General features: G+C 33.7%; 2 protein-coding genes across 2 annotated transcripts; one reads left to right on the top strand and one right to left on the bottom strand.

Annotated features, from left to right (window-relative positions):
* The first annotated feature begins 1,132 nt into the window (after positions 1 to 1,132).
* Positions 1,133 to 4,554, top strand: LOC120070872 (F-box protein PP2-B10-like). The gene is made up of 3 exons (XM_039022764.2): positions 1,133 to 1,615; positions 3,675 to 3,793; positions 3,893 to 4,554. Exons 1-3 carry the CDS (start codon positions 1,301 to 1,303, stop codon positions 4,368 to 4,370), a joined length of 912 nt encoding a protein of 303 aa, XP_038878692.1. The 5' UTR covers positions 1,133 to 1,300; the 3' UTR covers positions 4,371 to 4,554.
* A 1,554-nt stretch (positions 4,555 to 6,108) lies between these two features.
* On the bottom strand, positions 6,109 to 17,306 carry BIO1 (adenosylmethionine-8-amino-7-oxononanoate transaminase). Its single transcript, XM_039022763.2, has 14 exons — positions 16,319 to 17,306; positions 15,378 to 15,548; positions 14,349 to 14,610; positions 13,711 to 13,791; positions 11,993 to 12,113; positions 10,708 to 10,853; positions 9,810 to 9,904; positions 8,758 to 8,873; positions 8,544 to 8,684; positions 7,955 to 8,088; positions 7,734 to 7,865; positions 7,277 to 7,411; positions 6,889 to 7,001; positions 6,109 to 6,430 (listed from the first exon to the last, which is right to left on the bottom strand). Exons 1-14 carry the CDS (start codon positions 17,026 to 17,028, stop codon positions 6,226 to 6,228), a joined length of 2,562 nt encoding a protein of 853 aa, XP_038878691.1. The 5' UTR covers positions 17,029 to 17,306; the 3' UTR covers positions 6,109 to 6,225.
* Between the last annotated feature and the right edge of the window lie 1,460 nt (positions 17,307 to 18,766).

Genomic DNA, 18,766 nt, shown 5'->3' on the forward strand with positions numbered 1-18,766 from the left:
CTATATGTAGTGACAACCAAAGCTATATGAAGGAAATTCATTATATGTACGATATATCTATTGTTCTTCCACCAGCTCCTAGACGTAGAGGACCTGTTCGGGAAGAGGATGAGTTTGATGAGGTTGCACATAATGTGGAAGAGTTGTTCCCTATGACGCAGACGTAGAGTCAAACTGATTATGTTAGTCCGATGATGATGATGCCAGCATTTGGTTCAGGACATTATGATTCAGAGGCTGGTCCTTCGTCTTCATATGTGCATGGACATGGTCGGGGTCGTGGAGAGCATAATGAATATTTATATTATGAAGCACCTGTAGAGGTATCATAGCAACATCAAGAAGAACCCGAGCAACTCAAGTTCGAAGTCGATGACGATAACTAGCTCGAAATCGACGGCGTCCGCCTTGTGGGACACATTGATTTTTGTAATTATTTTTATATAAATGAGATATTTGATTTACATTTTTTTTATTTTTATGAGTTATTTTTTTAAATTTATTCTTTTTAGAGTTTAAATAAAATAATAAAATATTTTTAGAAATTATTTTTATAAAATGGAAAATTAAAAAAAAAAAGAGGATTAGAAAGAAGAAGGTGGAATGTGTAATAATTAAAAAGGAAAAAAAGGGAAATTTGTACGGTATTCTCGCTCTCTATCAAAATCTCGCTATTTTACTCTCGCTCACGCTCAAGCTCAAAATCTCGCTCTCGCTCTCGAATTTGATTGGAAAGTTCAGTTGCAAAAAAAAGGAGATTCATTAGCTCGTTATTTAGTCAGACTTGCTGAGACAACAGAATTCGTAAAATTTATTCAACAAGCTTTGGAAGGAATTACAGGGAGATCTTATAAAAATTTAGAAATACAATTTTTTGATAGAGAAAGGTATCCGGAATGATAATTAAACAGCCTCAATAATAATGTTAAGAAGGGTAAGATCGAGGGTTCAAAGTTCGACGTACAAATGAAAGGTGGTGAGTAGCACAAAACATTGAACGTCGTCGTATGAGCACAATCCACAAATACACAAAGCAACTTATGTCATATAACCAATATTTAAAATTAAAATTAATTGATTTTTAATTTAAAAGATAAATTGTTTTTAAAAAATTAAAAGATAAGACAACACATGGGTAGAATATTCGTTTTTTAACATTATTAATTTTGAAAGTTATTTGTGGAAGGAGACGACTTTATTTTGGGGAGGTTGAGAAGGAATGAAGGATATATTATCTCTTTGTCCCTAAAAATAAAAATCAAATCAGTAAATTCAGTATTATTTTGCAATCTTTGAATTGATGGAAGAAGAAGAAAAAGGGAAGGCAACGGAGGAAGAAATCTCTGATTTCTCTTCGCTGCCAGAAGGAGTCGTAGCTAAAATCTTGTCGCTGACCACTCCACCGGATGTCTGCAGATCGTCGGCGGTTTGCAGGACTTTCGTTGCGGCTTCGCAGTCGGACATCGTGTGGGACCGATTCCTGCCCACCGATTGGGAGCTTCTGATTTCTCGGCGAAAACCTAGCAACCTCAATTTTGATCCAATTTCGAGTCCGAAGAAGGAGACCTTTTTCTCCCTCTGCGATAGCCCTCTGCTGATTGACGACGGCAACAAGGTAAGCTTTCTGATTCCCCTATTTTCTCTAAACTCAAAGTGACTCGCGGCTGGCCGGAGTTTCATGAGTTGTCGGCTGACGCGAGCCTTACACCGGCCATGGAGATATTTTTTCTCTTCATAATGTTGACTATTCAAGTTAACAGTGACTTTCAACCCTTATGAGTTTGCCTATTGATAAATAGTGCATGACTATGATAAATATCTCAGAGTTAATGAGTTCGATTATGGTAGTAATTTACTCGGATTTAATATTCTATAAATTTTTTATATTTAAATACGATAGAATCAAACAAATTATGTTGTGGATTAGTCAAGATGAACGTAAATTAGTCCCGTCGTTACATGAGATTAGGTAGGGTGAGATTAACTGATTGGAATATTACGGAAAGCAAAAAAAAAAAAACAAGTACCTATTAGTAACTTATTGTGTACTTTTTAAAGGCATATTATTGTAATTTAACAACTCAAATTATATCAAATATCTCTTTTAACTCTGGAGTCTAAACTAGATTTCAATTGTTCATAGATTTTGAAAAATTTTATTTCTTAACTTGAATATCAAAATTTGTTTTAAAAAACACTCTTGAACTTTATATTTAATAAAAAAAAAAAAACAAAATGTTTTATGAGAAAATTAAAAAAAAAATCGAAATTGACATAACAGTGTATAAATTAGAAAACATACATAAAATTAGGGTAATTGTTATAAACAGTAAAATGGTTGCAAATATTTTCAAGTATTACAAAATGTCAATGTCTATCAATGATTGTCTATAATATACCACGATAGACATCTATTACTAATATTGATAGATGTCTATCACGGTCTATCACTGATAGATCGTGAAATTTTGTTATATTTATAAATAATTTAGTTTATTTTTCTTTATTTAAAAACAACTCATAGAATTATTTACATTAATATAGAGGATTAAGATAATTAGTATCATTTATTTCATGTCAATGTCGCCAAAACCGTTTACCTAACTTTCCACATCAATTATCATATCAATTTATGTGAATAATTTTGTAAATAATTTTGTATTTGCCTTCCAAGAACTACCATCTTATTTTAATAGGGAAAAAAACCTTCAGGAAGTATTTGTTTTAGAAGGTATGAATGAAACATTGCAAGTATAGGAAATAATTGACACTTATATCAAAGTTAAAAGGATTATTTTGTATGATTTGACTTTAAATTTTGAGTTCCTTATGTAAACATAATTTAATTGGTTAAAACATATATCTTTCCTATCCCAAACATTTTAACTATGTAATGGCACAAGAAAAAAAACATGAGAATATTCTATGATTTTGAGGGAATTGTACGTGTCAAAGTTCAAAAAAGAGTTGATCTTATGCAAATGATAATCTTTCTGAGATTTCTAAAGTTATTAATAGAAGATGGGTTGGTAAATATGAAATCAAATGTACTCAAGAGGGCTTTTAGAGAATGTATCAATAAACTAGATGCATCATTTAAATGTTTCCTGCAATAAATAAACCTCTAGCACTCAAGAAATCATACATATTTTCACAACTAATTCATCAAGTCAATAATCAACATATTGTAACTACTATGTCATCTTTCTGTTAGTTCATTTACAATCTATCCAACTCAAGGATCAAGTACAAACCATATCATACGTTAGAGATCAAATAGAAGTAAAGTTCAAATTAGAGGACCAAGAGTGTCACTTTTAAAATAGTAGATCATCAAATACAAACTAAATTGAAAATATATGACCAAAACTTTTGAAGTGGTCTTCGATTTCAACAAAATCTATTGAAATGTTGCTAAAATGTTTACATGCACTCGAATGGTTGATATCTAAAATCCAATTTCTTGTGTTCTATTTCATGCGTGAGTTCCAACAACCTTTTGTTTTCTGTATCCTCCCTTAAGAAAGTTTCCAAGTACAGATTTTTTATTGTATATACACTTGTTTGATGAGTCTGATTCCCAAAGAACAGAGAAGTGGCTCATAAGGATATCTTCCATGCACTCTGTTTGTATGCATATAAACTGAGTGGGCTCAGTGGTTGGTATTTGGCAGAGCTTTTCATTGGATAAATGGAGTGGTAAGAAATGCATAATGCTTGGTGCAAGGGACCTGTCAATTGTTTGGAGTGATATGCCTGTCTATTGGACTTGGGAGCCTCATCCTGAGTCAAGGTTTAAGTTTATTTGATTGCCTCAAATCCCAATCTTTATCTTGTTTCTTTTTCTTCCACTCCCAATACTTTGGTCCTTTAATGTAGTGTGTGAAATCAGGTTTGCTGAGGTAGCTGTTCTCCTCAACGTCTGGTGGCTTGAAATTAAAGGAAAGTTAAGCTGCAAAATGTTGTGTCCTGCAACAACTTATGCAGCTTACTTTGTGTTTAAGATGAGTGAACGTAGGTATTATGGGTTTGATATAGTTGCTGCTGATGCAGCAGTGGCCATTGTTGCTGGGGAATGCTGGACAAGTAGAGTTTGCTTGGACCCCTTTTTAGACAATGCTCCACCGAAGCGCCGCCGTCGTACACCGTGTTTGAGAAGAAATCCACTTGGCAATAGCATGTCAAGGGCAAAACAGCCACAGGAGAGGCATGATGGTTGGTTTGAAATCGAGTTGGGAGAGCTTCACAATAATGGTGGAGATGATGAAATTGAGTTCTTTCTTAAGGAGGTTAATTGCAATTATTCTAAGAGTGGCCTCATCGTTCAAGGGATAGACATTAGGCCTAAAATTAGTCGTCGTCCTGCATAGATGAGTTCTTGTAAACTTTGTCAATCTAAGCATAACTGTATATAAGACAACAATACTCGACCTCTTGCAATTGTTGAACTACGAAAAAGGAAAGACTCGTAAACTTTAGTAATGTCATGGTCATGTACTATTACAGAATTACTTTTGACTATAAAAGAGGGATAACCAAAAACTTTGCTCAGGACATGGAGAAGTTAAAGTACGGTAAGTTTCAATCTAAATATTACTATTTTCATTTCTCACCTTGAAAACTAAAGAGCATTTGGTTTAAGGTTTTATGAATGTTTAGGTATAAGATACCTGAAGATAACTATGTTTGGTTATGTATGTTAATGAGAATAGGATGTGTGAGTATGTGTTATACTTTTCTATACAATTAAAGTATAAAATTAATCACAATCAATTTCAGTAATTAAATTTTGTTTGTTAATTTATTTTTATTACATTAAGTTATTAAATTAACTTTAAACCATTAGAATTTTATCAAATTTACCCACCTATCCTCTAGTTGAATATATTTATTATCAATTAATTTTTTTATATAGCACATTTTTACTATCAATTTTTTAATAAAAAATAATATTGATAAGTAAATTTAAATATCCATTTTCTTTCTTTTTTCTAGAGTTTTGTTCACTAAAGAGTTAATTAGCCAATCAATTAATGTCAATTATAAGTCATATATATATATACAAAAGAAGTTGATATAAACTAATTATTTTAAATAATCAAATTATATTTTTAATTTTAAAAATAACTATAATTATAGATTAGAACTAGAAGTACAAATGTACAAGATTATTTAATTAAAAATTTACTTACTCTATTATTAGTTAATTAATTAATATTTTTTAAAGGATTAGTAAATATCAATTTTGTGTAATAATAAAGTATTAAATTCAACCAAATTTAATTTTCAATAATTAATTTACTCTAGTTGATTTTAAATAATTAGTTATTTAATTTATTATTTTAAGTCAATGTTCTAAAATAATTTTAAACAATATAATTTAAGTTTCATTCACAGAAGGAAAAAAGAACACGATGAAAAAAAATGATAACAGTCAAGAAATAAGAAAATAAAAAAAAAAACAAAAATAGAAAGATAAATAATACAATAGGAAAATAAATATGTTAAGAAAAAACATGTAAAATAATATCATAAAAACAAGAAAAGTTATTTAAAAAAAAAAGTTGAAATAATAAATTAAAAAAAAAAAAGAGAGAGAGAGAGAGAGAATAAAATATAGAAGATAAAGGAAAAACTAAAAAGGAACGAAAAACAGAGAGAGAAATAAAAAGATTTGAAAAAACAAAATGCAAAAGTGGGAATGTTGAGTGAAAACCCACCTATTAGCGTGGGATAAAAATTTATGCACCTGACATTTAAGATGTTTGGGGAAAATATTTATTTGTTTGATCATTTTTTAAATATAATTTTAATAACAAATTTGTTTGATTGCACTGCATCTAAAAATGAATCTACAATTTTCAAATTATCATAATCTGATTTTTATATAATTTCAAATGGATCAACTTTTTAAGTATTTCTTAATTAAACATCAATTTGATATCTTTAACAGTGAACTTTTATTCACTACCAAATTGCATATATTAGACCAAAGGGGCTTAGCTTAGTGATCATCAGCAGATTCCTCATTCTACAATGTTTTTAAATAGTTCTAAATTTTAACGGTCCAAGCAAAAACGAAAGAACAAATAACTAAACATAACAATATTAATGAGGAAAAGAGAGTAATGAGACATTTCTTTGAATCAAACTTGCTACATGAGTTACTACAGCACTAATACAGCGACCAAAAGTGGCTGATAGAGTAAGAACCATTGCTGTCTTTCATGAATGACAGGAATTCAAATTTTCCCTGGGCTCGCTGATAAACTCATCCAATCTGCTTAGGAGTTTGATTAGTAATTGGCTGCAGCGATCTGGTTTTGTGCAGGGTCCACACATAAGGTATATAACATTGCCCAGTGGCCTCATATAAATCCCATCCTCCCTTAGCTTTAATAGAAGAGATCTTGAATACAGGGATGCATACCTGTTCAAAACCGATCAACTCCAGTAATTAACTCTAAAAGTAATCATATTTTCAAAGAATTCGGATATGAATTTATTCACCCACATATTGCGATTCGTAATGAAGTACGGAACTTGTTTAGTACGACTCGAAACTGCCACACTCTAGCCAGCAAACAGATTATCAGGTTTAATTTATCTTCTTTTTCTTTGATTTCAGGTGCAATGCAGGGGACAACTATTGCAACTGGGGCCAAAAATTTTCACTATGGAGAATTAGAATGAATCATTATCTGCATTACGTAATTACTACTGTATTCATTAAAGAATTCCCAAGCACAATTGGCAACCTTCGTTTTGTTTGTTCATCTGGCAAGATCTATCTCGATTTGCACATAACTTAGCCACGTAATATACATAGAAATGATACAAGTAAAATGCTTTTTTGAAATTGAAGTTGATGAGGAGGTTCGAGCATACCCAGCATTAAAGCCATCTGCTAGAAGTTCTAGAGCAAAGAGAGTTCCCAATGCTACTACTCTCTTAACTGCAGGATGTGACGAGATCCCGAAAACCAAATTCTCATCCCATAACTGTAAGCGTTGAAAAAACAAATGGATCCAACAAAAAGGTATTTTAGCAAGACCTTCAAATTATAAAATAATTTTAAATGCAAGTATTAATCATGAGAATGCCTTATAGAAAACCACAACTATATTCAGGAGTATCATTTTCTACTCCCTTCTTCCCTGATGTATGATATTATCCAAATCCCTCTAGTCCTAAACTTCACAATCCTTTCAAACAAATTCATGAGAAATTATTGGACCATCCACTTGAGAACAAATTTAAAATAGATTGCACTTGCCTCCCTGAGCGATGTCCCTTCACAATTGATATTCTGGTTTGTCTGAGGATTTTTAAACCATTTAATGGACTTAGCAGCAGCCGTGCAGCCTAAAGCGTGAGCAGAATACGAGTGTCCATGCAGAAGGGCCTCAAGCTATAAAAAGAACATGAAAACAATGGATTTAACCATATCGTGGATACAAAAAGTTGTGAGAGCAAAGCTCATTTCAGCTCTGATTAGAGAGTTAAGGAAAGCTAAGCAGATCATAAAGCAATCCTACATATCGACCATACAGAAGTCTACAGATAAATTTTGGTTGAGCACTAATAAAACTAATCGGCAATGTATAAGAATGCTCCCTTGAGAAAAATAAAAATAATCAAAATAAGCTGGCATAAGATTATGCTCGCCTAATAGACAGAGATAATAACAAAGAGACATTGTAGCTAATGATCACACCCATTGCAGTAATTACCTTAGAGTCACCAATAAAGGATTCAAATACAGAGTTTGAAGCTAATGTGGCAGATAACGGAATAATTCCACCAGTCATCAGCTTTGCGAAGCAGGCTATATCTGGCACACAATGAAGTAGCTCCGCAGCAGTCTGCAAGGAGCCGATAGTTTGAATTACCCCTTTCACGTTATTGGTTCCAGCTAGCAAAGGAAATTTTATTAAGATGAATGACTACGAACCTCACTACCCAAGCGCCAAAAACCAGTAAAAACCTCATCAAAAATGACAGGAATTTTTTTATCTTGGCATTCTTTCACAAGTACTCGTTGGAAGAGAGGATCCACCATATGCATTCCTCCAGCACCTTGTATTACTATATAACAATTACCAGGTTAGATGATAAAATAATTACTAATTAGTTAAAGGAAACTGCAATCGTTGTTAGTTAAGCTACTTAAGACTTGAGTATGTAACCGAAGTCATGAACACTCCAGATTTCAAAATCCTTTCCCATCGGAGGTACAAAAACTAATTATACGAGGCATATCTTTTTCCATCTGAGTTAGCACTAAAATAAATGGAAATTAAATAATAATAAGCAACACATTTCAAGAATCAACATTCTCCGAACCACTCCCCACCCCCACAACCCATCTCATATCTCCTCAACAAAATAAACAAGTACAATTGGTTGATCATGACATTATCTATCTCATGGATTAGTAATCCGATAGGAACTTTTTTTTTTTTAAATGAAAACCACAAATGAAAAGGCATTCTCAAAATGATTCGAAGGAAAAGTTTATGATGATAATATATCCTGGTTACCTGGCTCCATAATGAGTGCTCCAAGTAATGACTTGGATTTTGAAGAATATGATAATTGTTGAGACAAATATGCTGAATAGATTCCAGCCAAATCTGAATGGTCCCTTTTCTCATCAAATACCTCATTGCGTGAACAGAAAACTGACAGAAATAACATTATGTCAATAAACAAAAACAAGATACACTTTAACGGGGAAGAATTATATTCACTTACAAGCATTCTCAAGTCTCAAGGTCTCTGGCCGCAATCCAACTGGCAAGGAAATATACCATTTGCCTCTATGCATATAGACTGTAGGAGGATCCAAAAAAACACCTCTTCCAGTATACCTGTTACGATTATGCAAAAAATGGTATAAGCATGCTCCCAACGACCTTCATTGCTATCTTTTGACCATAAACTATTATCCTTCATTAAACTAGTAAAAGTACAAGTCACGGGCTAGAAAAAAAACATGAAAAAAGACTGAAAGCACAAGAACCACAAGAAGAGGCTTTCATGCAATAAGAATTACTGATTAGACTCAACTCTCAAGTAAGGTACACAGAGTACTTGCTTTCTTTGCGCTAAGAGAGCTACATGACTAGCTACATCAACAATGTTGAAAAACCTGATAAGCGACATCAAAGTTTTTTGCCCGGATTTCATATAGATCGGAGCACCTAAGAAAATCATATCAAACTATTGCTTGCTACTAATAATTTTGATCTTGGATCACATCAAGTGTAATAATAATACATCGCAAATAATCAACCAACGATCACACTAGTAGCTCAAAACGCCACAAACCCACATGCATTAAAATAAATAAATAAATATATATATATATATATATATATATATAAAGCAGCTATCTAGTTTTCTAAGATCATATATTAGAACTAATTTGTCCATTGATCGATACACAATTTTTCTACAAATATTAATAAAATTTGAACATTTCCAGTTCCATGGTATCCATTATGGATGGACTATGCTTGGCAGCCAATCACTAATGGATATATACAGTCACATTATTTCTAGCTGACAGAACCAAAGAAAATTTACGTTAAAAATAGATACTATTAGAGAAGATTCAATGGTGACCAATCTCATAAATCCTGATCTTAGAATCAATGTCCACAAGAATATACTTGCTCTTTTATTTCAAATTTGTTTCTTTCATTATAGTTAATGAGAAGCTTCGTCTCCAAAATATAAATTAAAACAAATATTTTGAAACTCTTTGGAATGAACTAAACAGCTACCATAGCTCTAGTTTATACCATGGTTGCTGCAGGAAGCCTGTATAACACGAGGGTGCCTGAGCTTCCATAGCTCCTAATGTATCACCATGATATGATCCATTGAGAGCCAAGACCTGGAATGGTAAATCTTGATAATGTCACCTATAAATTATAAGTTCTTTCCAAAAAAAAAAAAAGAAAGAAAGAAAGAAAGAAAGAAACTTGCACCACAATTTCGTGCATGATTATAATTGTCAGCGACAGTCAATTACAGGTGGAACACACAAATAAACTTGTGTAGTAAGACCACAGGCAGCCAAGTAATACCTAGATACTTTACATTCTCTGTTTAATTGACGATATAGATTATGGAGAAATAATGAGATAGAAAAAGGGTGTTTATTGCAAACCACTGAGGACATATCTGTCACCGATGCATTATTATGAGCAAACTACTTCCCAGTCAACTAGAGGAAGAGTAAGAAGATTCTGTATAGAATATAATTGAAGAAAAATGACGATCATAATCTCCTTTCTCTAGAAAAGAAAACTTCCGATACAATCAAGGAACTCTTGCACCAAGGAAGGTCAACCTTCTCTGCAAGAAGTCTTTCCTCCACAACTAACTCTCACCCAAATGAAAAGAGTAGCTCAATGTTTTGTGCATGCTACTAGATGTCCTAACATAATAACGTTGGCAGCATGATCACTCACTGTCTGAGTGTACTTGCCATATATGTTGTACCCATTAGAGATAGTTTATAGAACCATTTATTGTTATGATTAATCTTTATTTCTGTTAAGTCTGTTACATTAATAAACTGTCAATTAGTTTTTTGTAACTATTTAAAGAGAACTCTTTGTACTCCTTGGATCAAGATGAATAATACGGAGATTATCAAAAACTCTCTCTCGTGATTTTTTACCACCAGCTTACCACAAGCTCAGTATGTTGTGCTTCCGCATTGCATTCTTGAGCATCATGGATTCCATGGTCAATAGAAAACTTCCGAAAGGCCATCTTTAGTGCAATTTCAATAGCGGTAGATCCATTATCTGAGAAATACACCCTAGAAGCCCAACCTGCAAAAAATGGAACCTGGGTGGAGTACAAACTATTTGAAACAGTTTGGAAGTAGGAAAAGGTTAACACAACCCTCCTCTGGAACAACTATAGCTTAGCATAACTTCATCATATTCGAGATTACATCTTCTGTTTTTTCTCAATGAAAGTTTCTAAAATATATATACAGATTACAAAAGCCTCAAATCACTTTTTCAGTTAATATTGATTCATCATTCAATCACTCTCACCTCCATTTTATTTTATCATTGGAGTAGACACTTACAAGTACATAACAAAACCATAAGTTAAAAGGAAAATAGGTTAACATTTCACACATCAATTACTGTTGTGGTACTTAGCACAACTGCACAACAAATAGATTACCTTAACTAGAAAATTTATAGATGTGGAAATTTCTATAGAATCAAAGCTAATTCAGATAAGTTAAATTCAAACCTCTCAAAGCCACTCATAACAACTTTTAAGTGCCGATGAGAATAACAAAATAATTTTCTAAGCTCTAAGAATTATTTGCCCATAATATACATAAGAACCCAACTAAAAATACCTGTCCTAAATACAGGAAAATATGAAGAAAGAACTCAAAAAATAAAGAAATAAGATCGAAGAAAAGAATTAACCCTTTCATTCAATAACCTATACCATTACTCTTTCTTCTCCAATTCTCCTACCTACTTTCATATTTGTATCCATTTGACTTTAAATCAGCTTTAAGATAACTATATAGGTCCATTTACAAGGTACAGTTATAATATGGAGTCGGAACATTTTATTCGAGCATAGGATCTTCAAGTTTATCCTGGATGAGGAGATCGTGAAATATTTGAACTGGACAAATAATTAATCTTATGTGAACTCCATGGCCAACTATTTCAATTATGGGTACTTGACAGATAATTGAATCAAATTTTAGTTTGAGTAGTATGGTAACCGGGAGTTTATAAAACCTAACCTTTTTTTTTTTGGGAAAAAATTGTTAGGCATTAATGTAATTGGAATTTAGAAGAAGTTTTCACATAATGAATTTTTTTCTTCTTAAAAAAAAATATGGAAGATGCCGAAATATGTGTGCAGCATTTAATAAATACATGACATGGCTATATACAAAAATAGGTTAAAACAAAGAGGTAATGACCTTTTCCAACACCATCAAGCAAAAGCTCTGCACATTCCAAAGCTGGTTCATACACATTCTCTGGAAACATTACATGCCCAAATCTTGCAGCAGCATAACCCATATCACTTGCTAGCTCAGTCTGAAAACACCTAAACAAAAGATGCGTTAAAGTAAAATCATGGGGCGCTAAAACAAAGAAATATATAAATAAATAAATATATCATAAGAGCGTAAAAGAAGCACAGTATTTACCATTTCAAGATTATAATAAAAGATAAGAAAAGAGGCAAGTATTAACAAAAACAAAAACACCTTAAAGGACATTATAAATCTATAACAGGAATTACTAATGAAAAGAAACTTCACCATTTAACCATCTTGAGTTGACAAGTGGTCATTGTAGCCCATGAAAAGATAGAGATGGACTTAGAAAGAATGAGTTTAAACTCTATGATGGTCACCTACCTAAGATACTAAAATCTTGTGAGTTTTATGATAATCAAATGCTTTGGAGTTAGCCAGTTAACCAATAACATCATTCTATAGTTACCTCCAAACCCTTCCTGATTCACTCCATTTGAAACCACTACTCCTATCACGACATACAAACTAGGTAACGACAAACATACACCCCTACAAACTCTAACAACATTCATAGTGGTGGGAAAAAAATGAACAAAAAAGAGGGTAAAAGGAAACGGGGATTACGTTATTTGTTTGATGGAGAGATAAAACCTTCTTAAAAGGATATCATTCTTGTGCTGGATATGTTTGTTTTTCCATAATGGTTATTTTGATTAAAGAGACCTATTGACTAGTTTCTTCTGCTTCTTTATTTTAAAATTGATACTAGCCAAAGCTTATTTGGATAAGAAATAATTTTATTGATATTGAAAATATCCAAGGAGTGTCTATTTGCAAAATCCATTTGGAACTATTTCTTGCAAGAGTTTGATGTCCGCTTGCTAGCCAGAGGGACATTGGTTTGATGATCGGGGAGTTCTTTCTCCATCTGCCCTTCAGAGAGAAAGGGCAATTTCTTTGGTTTGTTAGGGTGTGTGCTTTGTTATGGGACCTATGGGATGAGAGAAATAATAGAGCGTTTAGGAGTGTGGAGAGAGAACCTAGGAGGTTCGGTCCTTGGTGATATTTCATGTTTCTCTTTGGGCTTCGATTTTGAAGGTTTTTTGTAATTACTCTCTAGTTACTATTTCACCTAGTTGGAAATCCTTTCTTTAGTTGGGTGACTTGGTTTTTTTTTTTATGCAATTGTATTCTTTCATTCTTTCTCAATGAAAGTAGTTGTTTCTATCGAAATATATATATATATCCAAGATATACAAAAGAATTCCATGTTATAAGGAATGCCAAAGATGTTTCCAATTGTTAACAAGAGAAACTATGGTTTTGTAGTGCCGGTGAAGATTTACACCAAAAGAAAGCAATGAAAACAGTGGAATGGAGGACTTCTTCAGTAGATCTGGCTTTGTCGTTGAAAATCCTAGCATTTCTTCCATCCCATATATTCCATAAAATAGCAGCAAGAATGTTATTCCAAATAATTTCTTTGGTATTCTTGAATGGATGGCCTGAGATAAGCATACTAATCCAACTCTTTGAATCTTTAGGATTGACAATGGTGGAGACTAGCCAAAGCTTGAAAACTAAATGAAACTAATAACATTAACTGCAACAAATCCATAGAGATATAAAGGAAATAAGGATCAAGAATTAACCTGTAAGGCAGCATCAGGACCCTGTGTCCACCAACTGGCACATGCATCAAATTGTTGAGTCATAAATTCATTACCCTGATCCTATATAGAACATGCAGTGCAAACATAATATATTACTCTAACTTTTTTACGCTACGTGCCAATCAAGTATAAAGAAAACTCAAGAGGAACAAAAAGAATAAAAGGAGTATAAAAAATCATACATGCACGCGGAATCAAGGCAATGTCAGTTTCAAGGGCAGCAAATTAAAACATTTAATATAAATGAAATCAAAAGGTTAAAATAATATAGGTATTTCAACATGGATCTCTCAGACGAATTCAACTCCTAACTGATGTTACAATTTCTTTAAAAAAATAAATAAATAAATAAAAAGAATGGGGAACGTGGAAAACATTTTCAAAATATAAAATAAATATAGATTTGTAAGCTCGTATAAGATTTTTATTGAATAAATTTTGTTTCAGTAATATTAAAATTATTAAATATACAAATGCAAGACTTCCACATATATGCACCTATATGCATGGAGAATTAAACTATATGTGCCTAGAACGAAGAGAGAAACTCTGAGTAAAACTATAAGCTGAAAATATATAAAAATATATCATTTAGTAACAGAAATTATGAGTTGCACCTTGAAAACAGTGAAGTTCTCACCACAGCGAGAATCAATTACTGTAACAGCTTCATCTGCCACAAGTTTATGCTGGGTGAATGGCCACCAAAAAATATTCTTTGCCTTTTCTGGCATTTCTCTCAATCTGTTAAGTCTTTCTGAATAAGCTGATAACATTATTTCCTTCAGAGAAACAAATACGTTCCAAGAGTTGTCAAACCAATCCATCAGGTCGTCTGTTATATCAGCAGGAATGGGAGGTAGCACAAGAATTGGCACCCTAAAAGGAAAAAGTAAATGAACATGCCTCCAAAAGCTGAAATATAACTGAATTGAAAAAAATTACGACTTTAGATGAGGAAAAGATGGCTTATCAGGGAAAATGAAATAAAAATGATATCATACTAGCGGCCACTGCATTGCAGGCATGTGATAACAGACAACTTGGTTGACCATCGGCAATACAGAGTGGCCCTACCAATGGGAACTCAAATATGGGTGGTAAAGGATACCTGAATGGGTAAATTTTCTTAAGTTAAAAGTTTGGCTTTTTTTTTTTTCCATGTTGCAAGTGCATACCAAGAAAAATACTGGATTTTAGCATCCAATCTTTTGAAGGAATATACTTCAAAAGCAAATCTTAAATTGTTTATTTGAATGATTGTAGAGCCCTTATATAGAATATTTGGCGTGAGAGATGATTTTGAGTTTCTTGACTTTGCACATGTTTTTTTTATAGAAACACCCACTTTCATTGAGTTTCATGTTTTTTGACGTTGCACATGTTACAGGCTTCCTCTCATCGATATCTTTCTAGCACTTCTTTTTTTTCCCATTAATACCATTTGAGGGCCTAATTCCAAACCTAGTGGGGCTTTGCTTGGGTGAGGTCTTATCCCCTCCATTTCTGCAACCATTTTTGTTTAATACAGTTATATTTCCTAATAAGCAAATATTAATGCCATAGAATAACATTCATCTGACACTTGTGTGTTTACTTCCTCCTGCGAAGTAAGACTAATAATCAGAAGAAGGACGGGATTTTACCTATTTCGAAGATGAGAACTTAGCGCCACTTCATTTGCAAGGCCACTATCAGCAAAGATAATGGCAGAAACATCGTAACCTCGAAGTTTCAAAGTCTCATATGCTGAAATTGTCCCAGAAATACCACCCAGCCGGCCATCACCAACAAGAAGGCAGGGTAAACGAAAAGGCCTGATAGAATGAAATGAAAATCTGAAACTCAGGATTCGAGTAAACTTACACGCTATATACAAACCATTGTTTAATACTAACCTTCTCTGGGAAAATTGTAAAATATATCAACGACTCATTCTTAATCATAATTGCTTATTCATTAAAGTTCATCTATGGATTCCAGAGGAACATAGAATATAACACAATACAATTAGCATTTCTATTCTAGTCAGTAAACATAATGGAAATGTCCTGCCGCCAAAAGGAGTTATAAAATAAAGAAAACTCGAAGAGAAGCACAGAAATAACAGCACAATAGGCAATAGCAACCTCAGTAAAGATATATTTTGCATTATAAGAAAATACAGAATATTCATAAAAAATAACAGGGTGTACAAACAATGCGAGCACCAGGGAGGCTCAGCTCTTGTGAACAATGCAACTAACACGTTAAGAGATAATGTAATTTACAAGAGACTCAATCTCGGCATTGGCAAATCTGGAATAGATCCAGAATCCAACCGAGACGAATTCAGATTGGTTACACATTTGGCGATGACCCACAGTACTGAAAACTAACCAACAAAAAAAAGGTGATTTTCTTTCGGACAGCCAAATATTAAGCATGGCATTTTCCTTTTTGGCAACCCGTAAACTTCTTCCTATGCTGTGCTCCGCGCTTAATTTAAAAATAGAAAGAAACATGAAAGAGGATAATGCAGTACTAAAATACTAATAGAATAATCCATACTACGTGGTATGGTATAATGATCGAATGTTATAGGAACCTGTATAAGTCACATTGAAGGGACCCAGAAGGGCCTGGACTAGCAACCCCACCGGCTGTCTCGACGAGACACATGGCTCTGGTTTTTGCACCCTCACTCTCGCCACTCGCTGCCAATCCAGAAGTCAAGCAACTCTGCAGCGACTGTAGCACAAGAGCGTCGTCCACCAGCCCGCTTTCCCTTTCAGCAGCCAAGTGCGGAGAAACAGCCTCTTTCCAGGCGTACATGGTCTTACAAATAAGCCTCGAACCTAAACCCGATTCCTCTCCCACCAACCGTTGTTCTTCATACCGACCCAGGGCGCACATTGCCAATTGGCTACCATCGTCAATTCCGCAACCGGAGAAGGAGTTTAGTACGGGGAGTGAAGCATTGAGAACATGGTCGGAGGCCAGAAGAGAGAGACGGGCGTGGCGGCGTTGGTATATGGAGGATAGCTTCTGGAAGACGAAACGGGAATCGGAATCGGCAGGGAAGCCGGTTTGGATGGGCTTGAGATAGAGGAAATGGGAAGGAGTATCGGAAAGTAGGAAGGAGGAGACGAGGCCAGCGGAAACTAAGGTTTTGCCAACAGAGGTATTGGAGCCCCAAACAATGTAAGTGGGATGGGAGAGTGGGAGGTGAATAGGAGGCGGAGGGGCGGCGGTGGAGAAGGAATTGAGGAGAAGAAAGTGGCGGGAGAGATGGAAGTTGCGGCGGAGGCGAAGCATGATGGTGGACGGGTTTAAGTTAGAGAAGAGGAGGGAAAGAAATGGGAACAGAGCAGGGAGGTGAAAATAGGTTAGCCATAAACAAGAAGCAGAGCAGAGGAAGTTGAATATGCAATGGAAATCGAGCAACTGCGTCAGTCTGTCCCACAGCTTTGATTTTTCTGCACATTGGTGGCCAACCCTCTCGTCCTCATCCCGAAATGCTTGGAAGGGCTTTTACTCGGTGGAGAATGGAGATGGAACCGTTAATTTCGGAAATATTGATAAAGAAGTTCAGCAATTTGAGTTACCCTCGTCCAGTCGGAAAATAAGATTGACGATTTTTTTTTTAAACAATTTATTCCCCATACTTTTAATTTCGATCTTTAATATTAATATTGTTGTTTTCAAAACTTATTAGAGAAATATTGTTGTTTTGAAACTTATTAGAGAAATATTGTTGTTTTGGGAGTTCGAGGCTAGAGGTCGAACGTTGAGAACTCGACTAATGTGGAGGTCGAACGTTGAGAACTCGACTAATGTGGAGGTCGAACGTTGAGAACTCGACGAACAAAGAAAAACTTGGAAACAATACATAGGCCGAAACTTCAACCCTCGACAAGGGAAATCTCGCGAATCTTGCTTAGGTTGTCGAAAGTTGAAGTTTCGACACACATCCACCCTCGAGATTGCAAGTTTATTACTTTTCTTTTTCCCTCATAGAGGAAATAAAGTAATGAGATGGTATACTATATGTATCTGTGTACTCGAATTGCATTAGCTTTGTCTACGAACAAAATTTTGTATATTAGGTTGTCAAAGGTTACACACATGTCAAAACTTCAAAGCGATTAAGGAGATAAGTGGGTTGAAGCAGATTAAGGAGAGAGCGAGATTCAAAGCGAGATAGTAGGAGAGAGATGTTGAACGAGATTTTAAGAGAGAGCGAGATTCAAAGCAATATTTTAGGAGAGAGCGAGATTCAAAGCGAGAATGTTGGAGAGAGCGAGATTTAGTTTATATTGACTAATCTGACTAACATTGAACTTGGTAAAATGAAATGGTTGAATAATTGAAAAATGAGATTATTCAGTAATACACATTGAATGCTAAGATTACGCATTGAGTTTCTGGTAGTGGATCCATAATCAAAAAAGTGTTTGTGATTGTTCCAGAATAAATGAAAGCTGGTAATCATTAATGGAAAAATAACAACAATAACAAAGAGAGCGAGATATTGAGAGAGAGCAAGAGCGAGAGCGAGATCTTAGGAGAGACCGAGATCTTAGGAGAGAGTGAGAGTCTTCACTTTATTTAAACTTTCCATAGAAATATATATAAAAAAAAGAGAAAAAATAGCTAATAATCATACTATAATTGAATCATCATTAGACAATAAATTGAATAAATTAGATTATTATACTATAATTGAATAATCATTAGACAACAAATTGAATAAATTGAATATTAGATTATTATACTATAAATTGAATATATTAGATTATTATAATGTAAAACTTTATTGATTACAAAAAAAAAATTGAATACACAGTAGATTATTATAAAAAAAATTTGAATATACAATAAATTATAATAAAAAAATTGAATATACAATAAAATGAATATATAATAAAAAAAATTATTTATTATTCAATCCCTAACTATCTGGAGCCCGTCTTAGTAACGAAGGACACTTTCTTCGATTATGTCCGTTACAAAATCCACATCGTTGTTGAGTGGTTGGTTCTGTCCAATCCAT

The sequence above is a fragment of the Benincasa hispida genome, chromosome 2 (assembly GCF_027475165.1).
Source record: "Benincasa hispida cultivar pf3 chromosome 2, pf3_genome.v1.1, whole genome shotgun sequence".
Taxonomy (NCBI): Eukaryota; Viridiplantae; Streptophyta; class Magnoliopsida; order Cucurbitales; family Cucurbitaceae; genus Benincasa; species Benincasa hispida.